The 19,125-nt window shown below is 40.2% G+C and overlaps 2 protein-coding genes across 2 annotated transcripts; one reads left to right on the top strand and one right to left on the bottom strand.

Moving 5' to 3' along the window:
* Positions 1 to 3,533: 3,533 nt before the first annotated feature.
* Positions 3,534 to 14,022, bottom strand: LOC124113459 (titin-like). Its single transcript, XM_046473808.2, has 2 exons — positions 13,757 to 14,022; positions 3,534 to 9,824 (listed from the first exon to the last, which is right to left on the bottom strand). The coding sequence occupies exon 2, from the start codon at positions 9,821 to 9,823 to the stop codon at positions 5,225 to 5,227; it is 4,599 nt and encodes a 1,532-aa protein (XP_046329764.2). The 5' UTR covers position 9,824; positions 13,757 to 14,022; the 3' UTR covers positions 3,534 to 5,224.
* Positions 14,023 to 16,686: 2,664 nt separating this feature from the next.
* Positions 16,687 to 18,088, top strand: LOC124113457 (lipoyl synthase, mitochondrial-like). The gene has a single exon (XM_046473807.2). The coding sequence runs from the start codon at positions 16,791 to 16,793 to the stop codon at positions 17,988 to 17,990; it is 1,200 nt and encodes a 399-aa protein (XP_046329763.2). The 5' UTR covers positions 16,687 to 16,790; the 3' UTR covers positions 17,991 to 18,088.
* The last annotated feature ends 1,037 nt before the right edge of the window (positions 18,089 to 19,125 follow it).

Raw genomic sequence — 19,125 nt, 5'->3', positions numbered from 1 at the left:
AAAGGTCGTTCTGACGTGACCCCTAATGGGTTGTCCTCGGATCTTTGCTTAGCGGTAGCGAGAACTGAGATCGTATTTTAATGAGATTGATGTTCACATGAACACATTTGGGTGATTAATGTTCATAAACTAATTTTATTTTTTCCTTGGTTTTATATTAATCCTAAGTGTACTGAACTATCTGCATGAAAATATCAAAATTACAGTTTGTATTTTAAAATAGTGGGCAAACAGCTGACATTGATTGACAATGAAACATACTGACGATGAAACATACTCAGTTCTAGTCCATCTGTGTAACCCGTTGATCCAGACTATTTCAAATGAAGAAACAAAGTTGCAGTGTATATCATCTACAAAATATTTCACTGATATAATGAAAAGTGAAACCAACAGATCAGAAATGATGCTTACAATAGTCAATTATGTAGACAACAAGTCAGATTTTCAAACTTTAACATTTGAGGTGATTCGAGAAACTTGGTGACATTCAAATCGTTATCATTGTCATGACCTTTAATTATCTTCACAAAGAATTTATTGACATGATTTCCTACAATTTCACACATAAAGACAGACTATTTCTGTGTGATGATAACAAGTCAGGGTGACCTCTTAAAAATGCGGATTATTTACAAAACTACAAAACCAGGTTTTTCGCATTCTTGGCCAGTCACTGAAGTGAACATTAAATGACTTTCCATGCCCTGTGTACTGGCGTCACCGATCTGTGAACACTCTGATTCACGGCTACTGTTACCATGAGGTGAGGTGAGGTAAGGTGAGGTGAGGTGAGGTGAAATGGGGTTTAACGTCGCGTCCAAGATTATTGCACTTATATAGCGACGTGCATGTACGTGTGTGTGTTTGTGTGGCTGCTTGTACTAGTCCGGACTGATGCTGATTTAAAGTGCTAGCTCACTGAGATTCCATGCCGCAGTTTAACATGAATACCCCACTCAGACACAGTATACTGACTCTGAGCCGACAAGTCCTTGCTTTAGCCCCTTAATGCCGAGCGCCAGACAGGGTAACAACAAGTACCATCTTTAAACGTCTTTTGGTATGACGCGGTCGGGGATCGAACCCAGGACCTTCCGCTCTCCGGGCAGACGCTCTACCACTAGACCACGGAGGCGGTCACTGTTACCATGAAAATACATAACTATTTATGTCTAGTTCATGGTGAGTTTGCACAGGTTTGATAACAAAAAGGGACAAAATTTAAAGCAGGTCTGAAATGCTCTAATTGAGTTCTAACATAGAGTTATGAAATTTGATCCCTTGAAAAGCAGCAGAAACAAGAGGTCACCCTGACTGATAACTTTCAAACAATATTCTAAAATCATGGCATGATCACTTCCAAGGTTGCTTTCTGCATCTTTCCTGTCAGCATCTATTACCAGAAACACTAGAACTCTAAGTCAGTGACTATCAAGTGAAAATTGATGGCTCCTGCTTCAGCAGTGTTAGTAAACTACAATGTTAATGTGATTTGATAAATCTGATATAATATATTTACATAACTGAAAACAACATGCATATTGATAACAGTGTCTGAGAAAAATAGAACTCTATCATCTTTAAAACAAGGAGCAGGATACATGTTAAGTCTCAAGCCATGGATACCTTAACTAAATCACTAAACTAAAATATACTCAACATCATATATCTGACACACACAAAAGCACTGCAACTACATGACCAGATTGACAATCCTCAATCAGGGCTCAAGCTGAAAACAGCCTTGCAAAATAAGAGGATAAATAATATCTAGTCTGACTGTTTGACGTTCCTCAAATAGGGCCTGTGCTGAAAACAGCATGGCCCCAAATGATACGAAATTAATGTTTGTCAGACCAGGCATACAATTCTTGATTGGAGCCCATGAGAAACATGTGCCCGTTATTGTGGCTATAGAATCAGATTGAACATCTGGTCGTCTTAAGTACATTTTTAGCTGTTGAAAGTATTGAGCACTCAATGAAATATCCGTCTTTACAATTTGACACAATGTACAAATGCAAGTCATCACTAATACATGGTCGAAACCATGTCATCTTAAGTCTCCAAGAACAATTCATTCTCCATGTAACATAACAACAAGCCCAAAAGGACCTCACGTGAACACTGACAATATCCAAAACACTTTAAGTATCAACATGCTATTCTCACACCACAGTATATTGAACAGCACCCTGTATGCACATCACTCTGGGTGAGAGGACAAGATGGTCTCCCTGGATGTCAGACTATACAAATATGTAGAGCTGGGACGGTTCCATGATCCATAGATGTATCTAGGAGATACCCAATTGAAGCTTTAGAGTAATCAGTGTTGTAAGGTGTGATGTTAACAGTATCAGTAATTCCATCTCCAGCCGCAAGATCAATCAATATGACTTGAGTGTGTTCAACATAACTTTCAGAGACCTTGCATCGCTTAATGAATGTTTTAACACTGTGAACTGAGCGCATGACTCCATTAGTCAGAACAGGCTTGCTGTAGAATGCTTATGATGTCAGGGCATTAACAATTTGCTCTTTGTCATATTTTTATACAAATTGTGAAAAAAGGACAAGCGTAATAGTGTAATTTTAGGCTCACAATCGTAATGGTTGTTGTCTCTGCCTTATGGTACATCAAGTTTGGACATGATTATTGTATTATAGATCACATATTGATGTGAAATGATGTTACATATTTATAAGTGTTACTTGTATTTTGGTTTTGTTCAGAAAATTTCAGTGCATTGTATTTTACAGCTGTATGTTGTGTCAAATATGTCAAATATATTCTTGCTTACAAGTACACTCGACTTTACATATCATATTATAACCTTGATATTATAGATAGCTCTGTGACTTTGTGATGCACATCATGGCTTTGTGTATTGTCCCAGCCCTACCAAATTTTCCAAAACTTTAGAATAAATTGATGCTTAAACAATTCCCTAAACATAACCCCTCTAAATAAGCTCAAAATGTAAATCTTTTATTACAAGATATATCAAGCAGGTCAGTGTACTGCAATCCAAAGCTGCTACCTCCAAGTATATTTTAGACTGGTCCACCATCCACCTCAGCCCAGAGCTTCATTGAGACAAACAGAGTGGCCGTACAAACAGCTTTACCTTCCTCTGAACCTTCAATACAAATTGATGCAGCTAGTGACATGCAGCTCCACATGCAGCAGAGAGATGAAGTGACAAGTGTCAGAAAACCACCCAAGATGGTCCAGTGTATTACATAGCCATTCTATTATGAGTGAGTGAGTTGAGTTTAACGCCGCTTTTAACAGTATTCCAGTTATATCATGTCGTGTCAGCTTAATGTGGGAGGAAAGCCCGATGTGATGCAGGTCTCAGACGTTTACCACTTCGGTGAAACCCACGAGCACGGGTATGGTGCTGACAAACCTAGAAACATAATCGGGGCGAACCGGGATTCGAACCCACAATCATAGGTTTTTGGCGTGCCCAAGGGACGCAAATCTGCACAGCGAATCGCGGCGCCTTAGACGACTGGGCCACCCGTGCCCCCCCATTCCATTATGATAAATACCCTGGACCACCCTCGATGATCCAGTGTATTACACTGCCATTCTATTATGATGGACACATTCACCACCAAAGATTCATTTCATAATTGACATCACCATCTTCTCTTTTATCACTAACCCAGCTGAGTGTCTTTCGTGTAATTTGATTGGATGGCTATTTTTAGCATCATGTCATTTAAATCTGGCTTAAAACAACACAATGGACCATCTAGGACATAGAAACTGATACCTGCAAAACCTCTACCGAAAATACACAAATACTTTACCAGGGTGAAAATACTGAATACTGATCGAAAAACAGACATCATGCTGATGGAAGAGACAATATTAATACTTGATCATGTGTTAGACACAGATGTAAGTGATTGCTATCAAGCACAGGCAAAGGATGTTTGGTCCATTTCTTGTCTACACGTTTTGTTTTGTACTATACACCAAACTGGGGGAATAGGTCTATATTTTATTATGAATGAAGACATGAAGCTTTTTAAGGATAACTACTTCTTTGTTTGTAACGTTTCAGGGCCACATCTTGGCCTTCATCAGGTGAAATTACTGATGGAAGCTCAAGAACAGGCTCTGAAACGTCACAAACAATAAAGAAGTTGTTATCCAGATATAGTTGCATGTTTTAATATTTTTCAAACTTCAAAAATGCCTATCAAAGATTAATTCTTACGTTTAGATGCTAAATAAGACATGTTTTTAAATCAGCCTTAGAAATTGGCACTGGTCCTATTTTCCTTGCCAAACTGCCCAATAGTTAAGGTATCATAAGGACTAGTAGAAATTTGCCCTTTTGAGGGTTTTGCTATATGTTATCATTATAAGGACTCATGGATCAAAACTGTTAGTTTCTAATGCTGTTAATACAGCCCACACAATGTAAATTTAAGTATTATTTCCATTAAATACTAAATTGGAAATAAATTTGTAGAACAAAGAAAACAAGATGACATCCTTAAGTCAACTAGGATGCTAGTAACAATGTGGACATGGAGATCTGATGAATCTATAACTGACACATCCTTGACACACTTTCACTTGTCACTTCCCTTCTGCCTGGTCATACTTGTACAGTCACAATAGAGCTGACATGAAGCAGTCACACAGAGCACACTACCTGCTATACACAAGTCCCCTATAACTGACACTCGGAATACAGTGGAATTACATAACACACACTGCAGCCATCCCTACACAAGTAATGTCTATATATAGTCTGAAAGCTAAACAAATGTATAAGAAAAATTCAAAATTAGACTCCATGCCAGATTTATTGTTTTATGGATAATTTAACAATTTTGTTTTTTACTGCTAAATGATAATAATCATTAACTGATTAAGTGTGTGCTTTAACCTCTTGACGGATTTTAACCACAAACTTTTCCTAATATCAAAAACACTTATTAAATACTTTCCCCATTACTACTTTCAATTGGAATAAATTATTTTCAGACATCTGTTTTAACATGTTTACGTTGTGTGTTAATAATTTCAGGTATATCAGACAATAATTCATTCCATTTAGCTTAGAGCTAACATTTATAATTAAAAAACATTAAATCCTAACTGAAAAAATCTTTTGTTTCAAAATGAATTCCTTGTGTCAGCTATGGTGTGAAAAGTTGGCAGTTAATTACATGTCATGTATTACTGCTGCTAAAACCCGGAGGAGTTTACAAACACTTCATGATCCACTGTCCGTGAGACACTGCTGTTGCCAAAGAGACTGTTTGATAAAGAGTCCGTAAGCACTTCCTCCTCCTCAACACTCACCGCATGGATTGTCTCCCCTGACTCTAGGTCAAGGTCACTACTTAAACAAGTTTTCAGGTAGTCTTCCATGCCTTCTTGTTGAATCAACAGGTAGGTTACCCCATTGGCCATGCTAGGCTCGAGTTGATTGATATATTGAACAGTCACTTTACTAGAGTCTGTAGATGCTTCTTCAGATGAGTTTTTCTTTTGATCAACATCTAATTCCTGCTTGTCTGTGTTGCAGCTGGTTGAGACACTCGAAACAGATTTCTCATGACACGAGGAGCTTCCAGTTTGGCTGTCATCTCCACAATCTGCACTAACCCGAGACACATCTAAGTCACGACTTTCCGTTACACTTTTCACAACATCGGGGAGATTGTTGTCCATATGTTTACCATTTTCTTTGCATGGGAGTCCAATCGGGCTCTTGTCGATGTCACTGGAGCCATGCTTTAGTAACACAGACACAAGCTGGGGAAGAAGGTCCTTCTTGTCTTTCAACACTGTCTTGAGACTGTCCTCTGTGTCCTGTTGAACTCCATTCTGGTTCCGAAGTGCCGACTTGAGCAGCTTCAGCCTTTGTTCCAGCTGACCTAACATTGTCTTGACAGGGGAGGAGTTTGTCATGCCTTCACACTGAGTAGCAGCATCGCATAGTTTGCGCTTGACACTGGCTGCGGAACACTTGACAGCACTGCGCCTCTCACGCTGAATAGGACTCACAATTATTTGTCCAGATTTTGATGGTGTAAGAGACACAGTAGGCAGGATTTGATCCAAGGTTTTGCTTTTACCTACTTGTGAAGTGTCTTTGTGACCTGTCAACTCTGGCTGCAACAAGTTCGTTTTGCAGGTACTATTCAAACTTCTAGACCTGTCATGGGTATTTGATGGAAGAAGAGATTCACAACTTTCAAACAAGTTCTTTTTACAGTTTTGAACAGGGAGGTAGGTTTCTGTAGCCATGTGTCTCTGCCCGGCAGACTTACACCGAGGGCTCTCTCTGCCAGGGGACACTATTGATGTGGAGGGGGTATCCCTGACTGGACTATTAGAACCAGAGACATTCAAACCCATGCTCTCAGCTACTATGTCCAATATACTACTACCACGCTCCTTGGCGCCTAATTCTGAGGACGCTTTTCTGGCAAGTATGTTAGGGGTCTTTTTCGGACTAGAGTTGGTACTTAGACATTTCTTTGGTGAGAGAGAACCGAGACTTGATTTGGTGGAGGAGCTGACAGTCATGCTTGCCCCGGCTGATGTACACAGTGCACTTACACTCAGCTTCGGGGAGTTAGCATAGGGACTGGTGCAGTCTTTCTTTGGCGAACTAGAACACATAGTTTGTAAGGTTTCAAACAGGTTCCTCTTTGACTGGGGGGACATATCAGATGTGACATCAGGCATTTTTAATGTGGGACTTGATGTAGCACTTCTAACTTTCTGGGGAGAACAGACTGTTTTTAATGTTGATTTGAGCTGCTGAATCATGTCTGGCTGATTGGAAGACTGCACCATCCCTTGGTCCTCGAGAGGTGGAACAACATCAGAGAAATGACGATCAGGAACACTTTTAGAAGCAACTTCGTCAACATCAGAGCTGTGATCAGAAGTGAAGGAGTCTAAGAAATGTCTCCCTGATTTGACAGCTGAATCTTCTGATGCTGGAACTGGAGATCCATCACATGGATCCTGATCCTCCTTGGGTTCTCTCTGCTCTCCCCCCTGATCAAGATGCACTGGTTCCAGCAATGGCGGCTCTAGCTCCTCATCCTCCTCACAGGTCAAGTCTGGTGGTTGTGACGACTCCAGCTCTCCAACATCAACAGGCTCCATCTTCTCCAACAGCGGGGGTGAAATGTCACTCAAGGATGACTTGTCACAAATATCGTTCTCCACGCTGACGGATAAAGAGGTAGTTATCTCCACTTGGGGTAAAGGTCGGCGGAACTCTTCCAGGATGTAATCTGAGCATACCAAACCAAGTTCAAAGAAAAATTGCTCTTTTTCACACAAAGATGAAACTTCAATTGTCCTGTCTGGTAAGATGATGCGTTTCTTCCTCTCATAGTGAATATTTTGTTTCCTCGGTCTTCCTCTGCCCTTTGAAGATTTTCTATCCCGTTTACAAGGGATCCACTGTGCCTGTATTCGGAAACCAACAGGCAAAAGTTTGGGTTTCTTCGAGTCCTTATTCACAGGCTTCCTCTTGACGACTTTCTTCTCAGGCGGTCTAGGCAAGGCACGTTTTGGTCTTAAAATCTTTTGGCACAAGTTTCGAGTGATTTTCACAACACATGGAACACTCTTATGCTTTTGAAGCATCTTTACTGAATTAAACACTTTTTCACACGCTCGACACTTCAGGGGCTTTGGAGGATGAACTTTTTTAGGTTTTTCTTCTGGTGCTGGGACAAGTTCTTTCTTTGGGGATGACTCAACTGGTTTGGGTTTGGCCTTCTGGGGCTGTGTTTTAACATTCAAGTCACTTTCATTGATTTTTTTTTTCTTGGTAACCTTTTCCTTTTCTTCAACCAGTCTTTGTTTCTTTGGGGTCAGGACCAACTTGCGTGATGATGATCTCAGTTTTTTGGGTGAAGTTGGTGGTGGTTTCTTTCGACATGGTATCTTCTTGATGGCTGTCATTTCTTTTTCAGGGCTTGTTTTAGCAGGACTCTTACTTTCAGGGCTCGTACTTTCAACAGTCATTAATGCACTAATATCTACAGTAGGTTCCTCAACTTTCATCATATCTTCAGTCATTGGCTTGAAAAAGCCATCAATTTCATCTAAGAAAGTTGTATCAATGTGTGTGTCAGATAAATAACTAGGAGCTTCTGTTGTTTCTTGATGCGGCAATTCCGACAAATTTTCAACATTATCGCATGGCAGTTTTAAATCAGTCTCCAAAGTACATTTTTCTGATGGTTCAGAATTTTTATTGCATTTTTCCTGCACAATCAAACCTTCACTGTAAAATCGAAGTTTTTTTTTAGCTTCGAAAGCCTCTTCGTTAAGATTACAGTCCTGAACATTTTGCTCAGTCACTACTTCTGTGCATAGTTTTTTCACCTGAGACCCATTTTCAAGTTTGACTTGCACTTCTCCCTCAGCCATAGAATTGTCCTCATCTAGCTTTCTCTTACTACCAGGAATGCTTGCATTGCTATTACTTTCCTGTTTTGTGACAACAGTTTGGTCTACTGGCACCACCAGAATTTGAGCGCTGTCGGACGTCAAGGTCTCTATCTTGACGTTAGAAAGCTGGGCCTCACTGACTATCACTTGCTCTGCCTCACTGCATTGCTTCCCGGTCTCCATATTGACAATAGTATAGGTCGACTCTTGAAGACCTTCTGCTGCCTCTGGGGTGTACTGAGGTTGTTCCTGAACAAACTGAGGCTCCTCCTGAACGAACTGCATCTGTTCTGGAGCTGCTTGTTCCTGGACATATTGGTTCTGCTGTTCTACAAACTGAGCCTGTTCTATGTACTGGGCCTGTTCCTGGATGTACTGAGTGTGATCCTGAATGTACTGAACCTCGGTCTGCTGAACCAGGTCTTCCTGGACCACTTCCTCCTGAACCTGTTCCTCGACAACTCTCTCCACTGCCTCTACCCTCACCCGCTGTGCCATCCGTATCAGATCCTCTGCTACTTCTACTGTAATATCTCCTCCCTGCTGCAGGAGGTTCCCCTCGCCTACGTCACCCTGGACGGTAAAGACGATCTCGCGGTCCTGCGAGTCGCTGCTGGATGACGTCCCTGCTGCCTGCTCTATGACAAACCCTCCCTCAGACAACTGATTGAGGAACTGAGTAAGATTGACTTTGTCTGATCGGGCCATCATGTTGAGTGCTTCAACTGCTGCCATGGTCTCACTGGAAAGGTTGGATGGGTCAAGGGGTGATGGCGTCCTTTTATTGGCTACGGAAGAATCGTCTTCCAACTCATACACTGTTTCCGCTGGTGCTGCTCCTTGTCGACTGTTGTTTCCGTGGAAGATAATATCAGGATCTGGGGTGGATGGTTTCGGTGTGGAACGTGTAGCAAAGGGGAACACATCATCGCTGGTGACTGGAATAACTTTGTTACATGGGACTCGAACATGATCCTTCATTTTCTCCATGGTGGTGAACTGCTTCTTGCATATGAAGCAGCTAAGATCGACCCAACTGTTCTCCTTGGGTCCTGCATACGCCTTGTTGGTGGTCTTGGGGTTGAGGTTCGGCAAGACAACGTTTCTGCCGTCACTGTCCATCTTCTTCCCAGTGGTGGACTCACAGTACGCCTCCAGCGCCGACGCCTCCTGTTCTCGACGTCTGGTCATGTTGCTGAGGCTGGTGTTCTTACAGGATTTGCTATGCCTCCATCTTGAAATGGCGTCGTCAAACATCTCGAAGCAATGACGGCACCAGAAGCGTTTTGCTGCCGGCACACTGAGTCTGTGACATGGGTGATTGGAAAACTTCTCCTCTTTGTTCTTGTTGGCCATCCTGCAATGACACAATGTAGTCAGGTTAGGACAAATTTTTGTTTGTTGTTTAATGCTACACTCAGCATATATAGGTACCTTGTGAACACCATGATGTGGTAGTTACGTGTACATTGTTTGTTGTTTAATGCCGCACTCAGCAATATTCCAGCTATATGATGGCGGTCAGTAAATAATGCAGTCTGGACCAGACAATCAAGTGATCGACATCGTGAGCATCAATCCATGTAATTGGGATACGATGACATGCATCAACCAAGTCAGCGAGCCTGATCATCCGATCCCGTTAGTTGCCTCTTAGGACAAGCAGTCGCCTTTTACGGCAAGCATTGGTTGGTGAAGACCTATTCTACCCCAGATCTTCACAAGTCAGTTGGGACAAATAACATATGGCCATAGGACAGTGGTGTAAATTATCTGTATGCAGGAATTATTCTGGGAAGAATTAAAACAATAGAAAGAAAAAACTTGGTTCCAAACATATTGCTAACACTTCATATGTATCATATCTTGTGCTTAACAGTTATCTGTTATAGGGAACATCAAACATTGCAACATGTACACAAACATTTGTGATTGTGTCAGAATCAAATATTCATACTGTAGTAGAGTATAAAAAGAGCTGCCAAAAAGTCAGGGCAGTAGCTCATAGGATATTATGGTGAGGTGAAATGGGGTTGAAAGTTGTGTGGATGATTATTACACTTATATAGCAATGTGCATGCATGTGTGTGTGGCTGCTTGTACTAGCTGCTTTTATAGTGCAAGCCCACTGAGACACCATACCACAGTTAAAGATGGATACTCCACTCATGCACAGTACGCAGACTGTGAGCCGACAAGTCGTTTTACCCCCTCAATGCCGAGCGCCTGGCAGGGAAACAACAAGTACCATATTTTAACGTCTTTTGTTATGATGCATTTGGGTATTGAATTTCTAGCATTCTATCAACTAGACCATGGAGGCGAGTGAGTGAGTGAGTGAGTGAGTGAGTGAGTGAGTGAGTGAGTGAGTGAGTGAGTGAGTATGGTTTTACGCCGCTTTAAGCAATATCACGGCGGGGGACACCAGAAATGGGCTTAACACATTGTACCCATGTCTGGAATCTAAAAAAGGTCTTCGGCATGACGAGCTAACGCTTTAACCAATAGGCTACCTGACCGCCCATTAAGGTAGCATAAGGACTAGAAGAAATTTGCCATTTATATAGGTTTTGCTATATGTCGTCATTATAAGGACTAGTGGAGTAAAACAGTTAGTTTCTACTGCTGGAGACTCATGGTGCCTAGCAGTCTGCTGGCTTTGTATACCGCTCAGTGCCGCACTGTCATGAGGTAGTGGCTTAAAAAACATATACAGTGTATAAAAAGTGTCACAACGTTCTTACTTCTGAAAACAGTGTAACCAAATTGTAAAATATTCATCTAGAGTTGATTGTCTCTCTAGCAGTATCAACAAATCCAAAAGGAATTACAACTATAGAGATTGGTCCTATAGTCCTTGCCTAAATGCCCAATAGCTAAGGTATCAGGACTAGTAGAAATCTGCCATTTATAAGGGTTTTGCAACATGTTATCATTATTGAGACTAGTGGACTAAAAATCTTAGTTTCTATCACTTAATTACCAATACATGATGCAAGATCATCACTGGACTTCCTTACTGCCAATTCCGAACACTTTTCATTGTAGTTTTCACACTACAAGTCCAATACAGTGAGTGAGTGAGTATGGTTTTACGCCGCTTTTAGCAATATTCCAGCAATATCACGGCGGGGGACACCAGAAATGGGCTTCACACATTGTACCCATGTCGGGAATCGAACCCGGGTCTTTGGTGTGACGAGCGACCGCTTTAACTATTAGGCTCCAATACAGTCAACATGGCAGAGTCAGTATTCTAGCAACTGTTTTGATAGTTTGTTGTTTCCAAATCAGTAATGTTCCAGCTGTGTGACGGCTAAACCTAACCATTTGGACACCTCTTACAACAACTATAGGTTGCTGGGGACCTATTCTCACCTGGAATGCCCACAGTTGTTTTAGCAATGGCAATATCCCGGCAGGGAATACCGGTTAGGGTCTTAATGGGGAGGCCTGTTTTCATAACCAATGTTCAATGTTCAAATTACTGTTTTTGCTTAATTTCACCTTACTTGCTAGAATTTGACTTTGATTATGAGTGTTCAGATTATTCAAGCGGACATGTATTTTGTCAGGTACTGGGTACAGGAGAGAGAGGGGTGGAGAAGAGATGACATAGCAGACCAAAATAGAGCAATGTAAATATGTCAATCCCAAAGTGGTGAAACTGTATGGAACAAATATAAGAGTTCAATCTGGCTTTTACATGACAGGAGTAAGCGAGTTGAGTTTAAAGCTGCTTTCGATAGTATTTCAGTTTACAGTGTTGGAAAGCCCGAAGTGATGCAGGTTTTTTTATGTTTACATCTTTGTGGAAAACCATGAGCATGAATATGGTGCTGACAAACCTAGTCACATAAGGCCAGGTGTTTTATATTTTTCGGATTACAGACCCGCCAACTCTAATTTTTGAGAAAAGGTACAAAATAAATAAAACAGTTTTCCATTTTTTCCCCCCTGCCGATAGCCATGTAGTCAGTTATTTTATTTGTTATCATCACCTTTTAGTGAAAAACATATGAATTTACCGTTGTAAACTAGTAAAGAGATACATAACTGATCTCGAAGCCGAACATAAATAGCCTCCCTTGACAATTGTCCGTGTTGTAAGTGGTAGAATCTTTATTGTTACAAGGGGCTTTATCGTCACAAATGGATGTCTTTTGAGCACAGAATATGTTCATAAAGTATGCCTGAGACATTCTGCATTAAAAAAAATGCATCTGGCTCTTTTTTTTCCTCCTCCAACCCAGGACTATGGGCTGAAAAATCTGTAATCCTAAAAATGAAAAAAAGCCTGGCCTAATCAGGCTCCACTACATTAAAACCCACAATCATAGGTTTCTGGCACACCCAAGTCTAAGTGACCCGTTCTGCATAGAAAATGTGGTGCCTTAGATGACTGGACCACTTGTGCACCCTCACATGACAGGAACTTACCTCCACAGTACAAGTTTGATAAACATCTTGAACAAATCAATACTAAGTCTGATAACATGTGAGATATACTTTGAGCTGTTTAACAACATGTGGGCAGATACAACATAAATCTACAATGATAATTGCCTTTTGAAATCTTATTGTAAATTTAATTATGAATGCTAAACATGCAAAGAGAATTTCATAACAAGTGACTTCTTTGTTGTTAAAATTGATATAGATTAAATTCATAAGACCCTCACCAGATAGTTATAGTTTCAGTTCACTTGTTGCCTATAGATCTATATCTGATTATGATAGACATTGATTTTGTCCAAATCTTACTTTCTGAGTAGCAGGAACAATGGAATATCTCTTATCAAAATTAAACACGATCAAGAACAGAATGATTAATATTTTATATGCAAACTTATTCATTCATGTTTCATAGATGAACTCATATATGTCTCAGATTTGCAACGATGCAGTAAAAACACAGCACTAGCAAGTGGATATGTTCACAAGTCCTGCTTTATAGCTTAGCTCTTTCTTCCCCTCAACAAACAAGAGGCACCTGCAAAAATTCTTCGTTTTCACACTAAGCAGCTGTCGAAAATAGCTCTCTCGTTTTAACCCTTGCAGCAGAATTTGGTTATTATTCCAAATAAGCAACTTATTTCTAAGATAATAGGATAGTAAACTCAGAACCGCGTTTGTTTTAAAGACCGCTGAACAATTTTGTTGAAAAAGTCTGGCGGCTAAAGTTTCATGCAAATGGCCACGCATTTGTTCGCGGTGCGTGTCCACATCTCACAACGAAAAAGGCCTCTACAGAGTAATTTGGTCGTTTGCTGTCACCTAGATACTTACTTGTCCTTCACGTCTCCGTGTTAGAGACTGTACATCAATGATAAGAGCTAAATATTTACAAATTTGATACATTTGACACAAGAAACGGCATCTGTCGGGGCTTGAGGAGCTTTAGAGTTGTCCCCCTTGGATTATCTGGAGGGAGAATCGTAAATGCAACTTCATGTAGTAAATATTTAAAAATTGCACAAGAAAAAATAACTATAAATGGATGTTCACAGATACATGCATGTCTTAATTTCTTTGCATGTACATCGCAGCCAAAGTTATTGTAAAGTTTGAAGCCTAATATCTGCAAACAATGACAACTGCAAAATAGATGGCGCTGCGCTAATTAATATTCATATATTTGTCAAGGGAAGTTACTCCCGCGCTCTGAGCTGCTTATGAATATTCATAATCTGTTGGTTATACTTCATTCGTTTGCTGAAACAATCTTTATTACAGCCTTAATAGTGTTATTTCAGTTGGTGAAACATCCAGAGGTACAGTAACAGCCCAAGAAAAAAACACACTGATCATTGGAGCTGTTAAACAGAAACAAATACAGTCGTGTCCAAGTTAGATAGATATACAGGATGTAATATGTCCCAAAACGCCTAAAGGTTTCACAGGCGAAAACGGCGAAGACAGCCTAGATCCCCCAAATCACAGCGATTATGATAGAATTTGAAGATTATGTATTTAACAACATCACTCTATATTTCAGTTATTTATTATGTATAGTAGATTATTTGATAATCTAATTATTTCTTTTTAAATCGTCATATATTTCGTATACATGTATATGTGTCAAACTCTAAATTAAACAGATATACGTGAGCTAATTTACAATTGTCAGACAGACAAACAGACTTGTTCAGCATTTTGGTCCAAAAGGTCTTAAACTGAACACTTGTTTCAAATAGATAGCAACGGATTATATAACAATTTCGTGAGTTGAAAACAATACTATTTCAGATATATTATCATTGTTTGGACATTCAGATTATGTAGGGTGTTCTGTATTTACAGTAATCTCTTATTAGCGAGTTATCATGAAGACACGCACACGCACACACACACACACACACACACACACCACAAATACATGTATCGTATCATAAAACCTGGGTCATATATTACGTACCCAAAATTACATCGATTAGGGGTGGTGTCTGAACAGAAAGTTCAGGTCCATCTTGTATCGAGTAGCAGCCGGTTCTAACTCACTGTATATCTCCAATACAACCGTTGTAATATGATTGTTTTTGCATTACTTGAGTTTCATGTGCAGGTTTCTTGTACAGGCCGGTTATCATTTAGAGTTCGATGAAAAAGAAGAGATGCCCGGATGTACTGTTCTTTGATTCAAGTTTAAAGCGAAATCGAGATAAAGATATTGTCCCTTATACATAAGCCATGCAGAACAATTTATCAAATATTTTCTTTAATTTTTAAATATAATCATGTATAATAAACTATTTTCTTCGTGATAAAAAGTATATAACGTTGACATTACACATATTCAAAGCCTTCTTCCACTGTAGCTCTAGCGAGTATAGTAATTAATACATGGGTCTGGATGGGACGCGGTGACTTCGGGGACACCGCCAACTCTTTGACACAATTTGCCGCGGAGTCTTAGACAAACATGAAAGGAATTCGTAGATACATTTTCATTCAAATTTTTTTTGAATATTATTAATACTTAGCGGAATATTGACGTGTCTTCGATTTACCCCAGGAAAGTGTTTTTTTGTACAAGAAGGCATATGATTGGTTGCGTCACTCCTAAATGAAAAACACATTTTCATTGGTTGCAAGTTTTGTTTATATTTCTGAGTGTTTTTTTTCAGGTTCTTTAGTGAATAAAGTGTTAAATAAAAAGAAAATACGGTAAGTATTAGAATTTCGTTTGCAGGATCATTTGTAAATACTATTTTAATAATCCGCTAAGTAACCCAAGCGGAGGAGGACAAGAGGATTAGTCGGTGAAGTAGGGGATTACAGTACTTATGTTTTATTATGATGGAATTTGCAGGATCCTTTGTAAATACTATCATAAGTAGATGATCCGGCAACTATATCCAAGCAAGAGATTAACAATAAGATTTACTGCCATTTAAAATGTAAGATTTGAAACACATTTGCCACATGATAATTCAATATGTATTAGTAATAAATCAATATTTAAGTATATTTGTTTGTTTTTTTGTCTGCCATGATTTTTGTCTACGTGTTGGGGACATCTACGAATTCTCCATTGCTACGAATAAGTCTGGTTACGAATTCACCTAGGGTCTAGATAAGCTCACAGGTGCCCCGGCAAGTACCGTATCTTCTGTTAAGTTAAAACTGATTTTGGATTTTGCAACCGTTTGTTATTATTGCTTTGCATACTCAATAATTTAAAAATTGCCAGATTTCTATTCACGACAGTAACCTCAAAAAACTGTTAAATGGTATTTCTTTCTTCGATTTTGAAACGTCAGATCTTGAAATATTTTATCCCCATTCGTGACCATTCCGGGACATGTTGTTGGTTAATTACGGAAACATGTGAGTGGTGACGAATGACTTCATCGTCACTCTAATGGGTTGTCGTCAAAACGGCCACAAAAAAAGTCAAAACGGCCACAACAAAAGTCAAAACGACCACAACAAAAAATAAAAATAAATGATTATTCAATGTGAGCAGGATGTGTAGAGGGTATACATGGTAGACGTTTTTATTAATAATAAATGAATATCCAATGTGAACAGGATGTGTACAGAGTATACATTATAGATGTTTATCCAATGTAATATCTTTCAGTTGAGTTCACGTCAGCGAGGGCCGTTTCTATTGACTGTGCACCTTCTTTGCGCATCCCATACTGCGTGTATTAGCAACACGACCGGTTTTATCGTTGTAGACTCCAATTGCATTTACTCGATTTTGTAACCCGTTAATCTTCAAAAGAAGTCAATCCGTATGGGAATTGACCGAAATGTCGCCGCATATTGCATGACCCAGTGCTTACATCGCTCGAGGTAATATATCATTAAGACAATGTCAACAATGGCGGCAAGTCTTACGAAAGCGTGTACTAGTCGCATTTTGCAGAAAACAGCTGTCATCAACCACTCGAGAAGTGCTTGTGCTTATATAATTACAAACAGACCTCGCTCAAACTCCGTTCCAAATGACACCATTCTAACATCTCACGGACGATGTTACTCAAATCGGGCAACACTCAGCGAAACACAGAAGGAGAAACTTGCAGAAGGTCCCGACCTCGCCGACTTTATATCAGATGACCTACCACTCACATACGATGGCGAGGGAGGTATCAAGAAGGTTCAAGGTGAGAGATTACGTTTGCCTAAATGGTTGAAAACTGAAATACCAGTGGGGAAAAACTATGGTCGTTTGAAGGAGAATTTACGTGAACTGAATTTACACACAGTCTGTGAAGAAGCTAAATGTCCGAACATCGGAGAATGCTGGGGAGGAGGAGAACACGGCACTGCTACAGCCACAATAATGGTCCTAGGAGATGAATGCACCCGCGGATGTCGTTTCTGCTCGGTGAAGACTTCAAGAGCTCCCCCACCACCAGACCCAAACGAACCAGTGAACACAGCTAAGGCTATTGTATCATGGGGCCTTGACTATGTCGTTTTAACCTCGGTTGACAGGGATGATCTTGCAGATGGGGGCTCTAAACATTTTGCTGAAACGGTGGAGCAGATTAAGACTCAGAATCCATCTATATTGGTTGAATGCCTTACTCCAGATTTCCGTGGTGATCTTAAAGCGGTAGAAGTTGTGTTAGACTCTGGTCTTGACGTTTTTGCCCACAATGTTGAAACTGTGTCTGAGTTGCAAAGGTTCGTACGTGATCCCAGAGCGAACTACAAACAATCTCTTGCTGTGTTGGAACATGCTAAGAAATACAGACCGGATGTCGTCACTAAGACATCCCTTATGCTTGGATTAGGGGAGACTGATGAACAGATTTATGCAGTTCTCAAAGATCTGAGGAACATTGGAGTCGATTGTTTGACCCTTGGACAGTATATGCAGCCCACAAAGCGTCATTTGAAAGTAAAGGAGTATGTGCATCCTGACAAGTTCAAATACTGGGAGGAAGTTGGCAACAAACTGGGGTTTGTGTACACAGCAAGTGGACCTCTTGTCAGGTCCTCCTATAAAGCAGGGGAGTTCTTCATCAAGAATCTTGTTGAGAAGAGGAAGAGTTCAGTTTAAAGATGTCTGTGATATCACTACATACGGCTATAACATGTATGATGTATGATAATGTGCTATATTGGTTGTTGACTGCAATAAATAGTTTGAAAAGTTTTGTTTCATGGTCATTTGAACTGTTTATAACTGTTTGCTTTATACGAGGGATAACAGTCTGAAAAGCTTAGGAGTCCAAGGGCAAGTGTCTACTGATTTTGCTCAGATTTTAAGATGTTAGAATACCATTGCAGTCTATGCCAAAAACCATATGTCCACAAGCCCTTACATGTATTTTGGCATTATTTTCAGTAAATTTTAGGTTTGGGATAAGCATGATAAGCTGACCTTAACAGACTGGAAGAACTACTGTTCGACTCGGGCTTTGGATGAGTGACTTTGCTTTGCCTTTTTTGTTATCTGTCATACTATCCTACCTACCATGAGGTTGGACCGCCACAGTGGTGTAGTGGATAGAGTGTCTGCCATGCCAGCAGAGTTTTGGTGGTTCGATATCTGGCTGTGTCATACCAAAATACAGTAAACTACGTTTTTTAACGAAGTCAAAGGGACCACTAATATTAGTTAGTTATAGCCGTAGTTTGTTTTAACCATATGTACAGCAAATTGTCAGGACCTAAACATAAGTTTGTTATATACATCGGTTCACTATAGGCATGTTCGTTATAAATATAGTTTACTGAATGTTAAAAGATGGTACTTGATGTTAACCTGCTTGGTGCTCGGCATTTAGGGGATAAAACAAAGACTGGTTGGCCTAGAGTCAGTATTCTGTGTCTGAGTGGGGTATCGAGAGATGTTAAACTATGGCATGGTATCTCCATTGGCTAGCACTACTAAACTGGCATTGGTCTGGACAAGTACAAGCAACACCCCTTTGGCTGACTATCCTATAACCTATGCTTGTGATAAGGATGGGGGGGTGGTTGGGTAGCCTAGAGGTTAAAGCGTTCGCTCGTCACGCCGAAGACCCAGGATCGATTTCCGACATGGGTACAATGTGTGAAGCCCATTTCTGGTGTCCCCCGGCTTGATATTGCTGGAATATTGCTAAAAGCGGCGTAAAACCATACTCACTCACTCACTCATAAGGATGGGTGAGTATATGGATTGGGCGGTCATATGGTATGACTTGGTT

The sequence above is a fragment of the Haliotis rufescens genome, unplaced genomic scaffold (genome assembly GCF_023055435.1).
Source record: "Haliotis rufescens isolate VD_foot unplaced genomic scaffold, xgHalRufe1.0.p SCAF_6, whole genome shotgun sequence".
Lineage (NCBI taxonomy): Eukaryota > Metazoa > Mollusca > Gastropoda > Lepetellida > Haliotidae > Haliotis > Haliotis rufescens.
This window is presented reverse-complemented; position numbering and strand designations above follow the sequence as displayed.

Coding starts and splice junctions, on each gene's coding strand:
- LOC124113459 (XM_046473808.2), bottom strand. CDS start 9,823: ATGGCCAACAAGAACAAAGAGGAGAAGTTTTCCAATCACCCATGTCAC.
- LOC124113457 (XM_046473807.2), top strand. CDS start 16,791: ATGTCAACAATGGCGGCAAGTCTTACGAAAGCGTGTACTAGTCGCATT.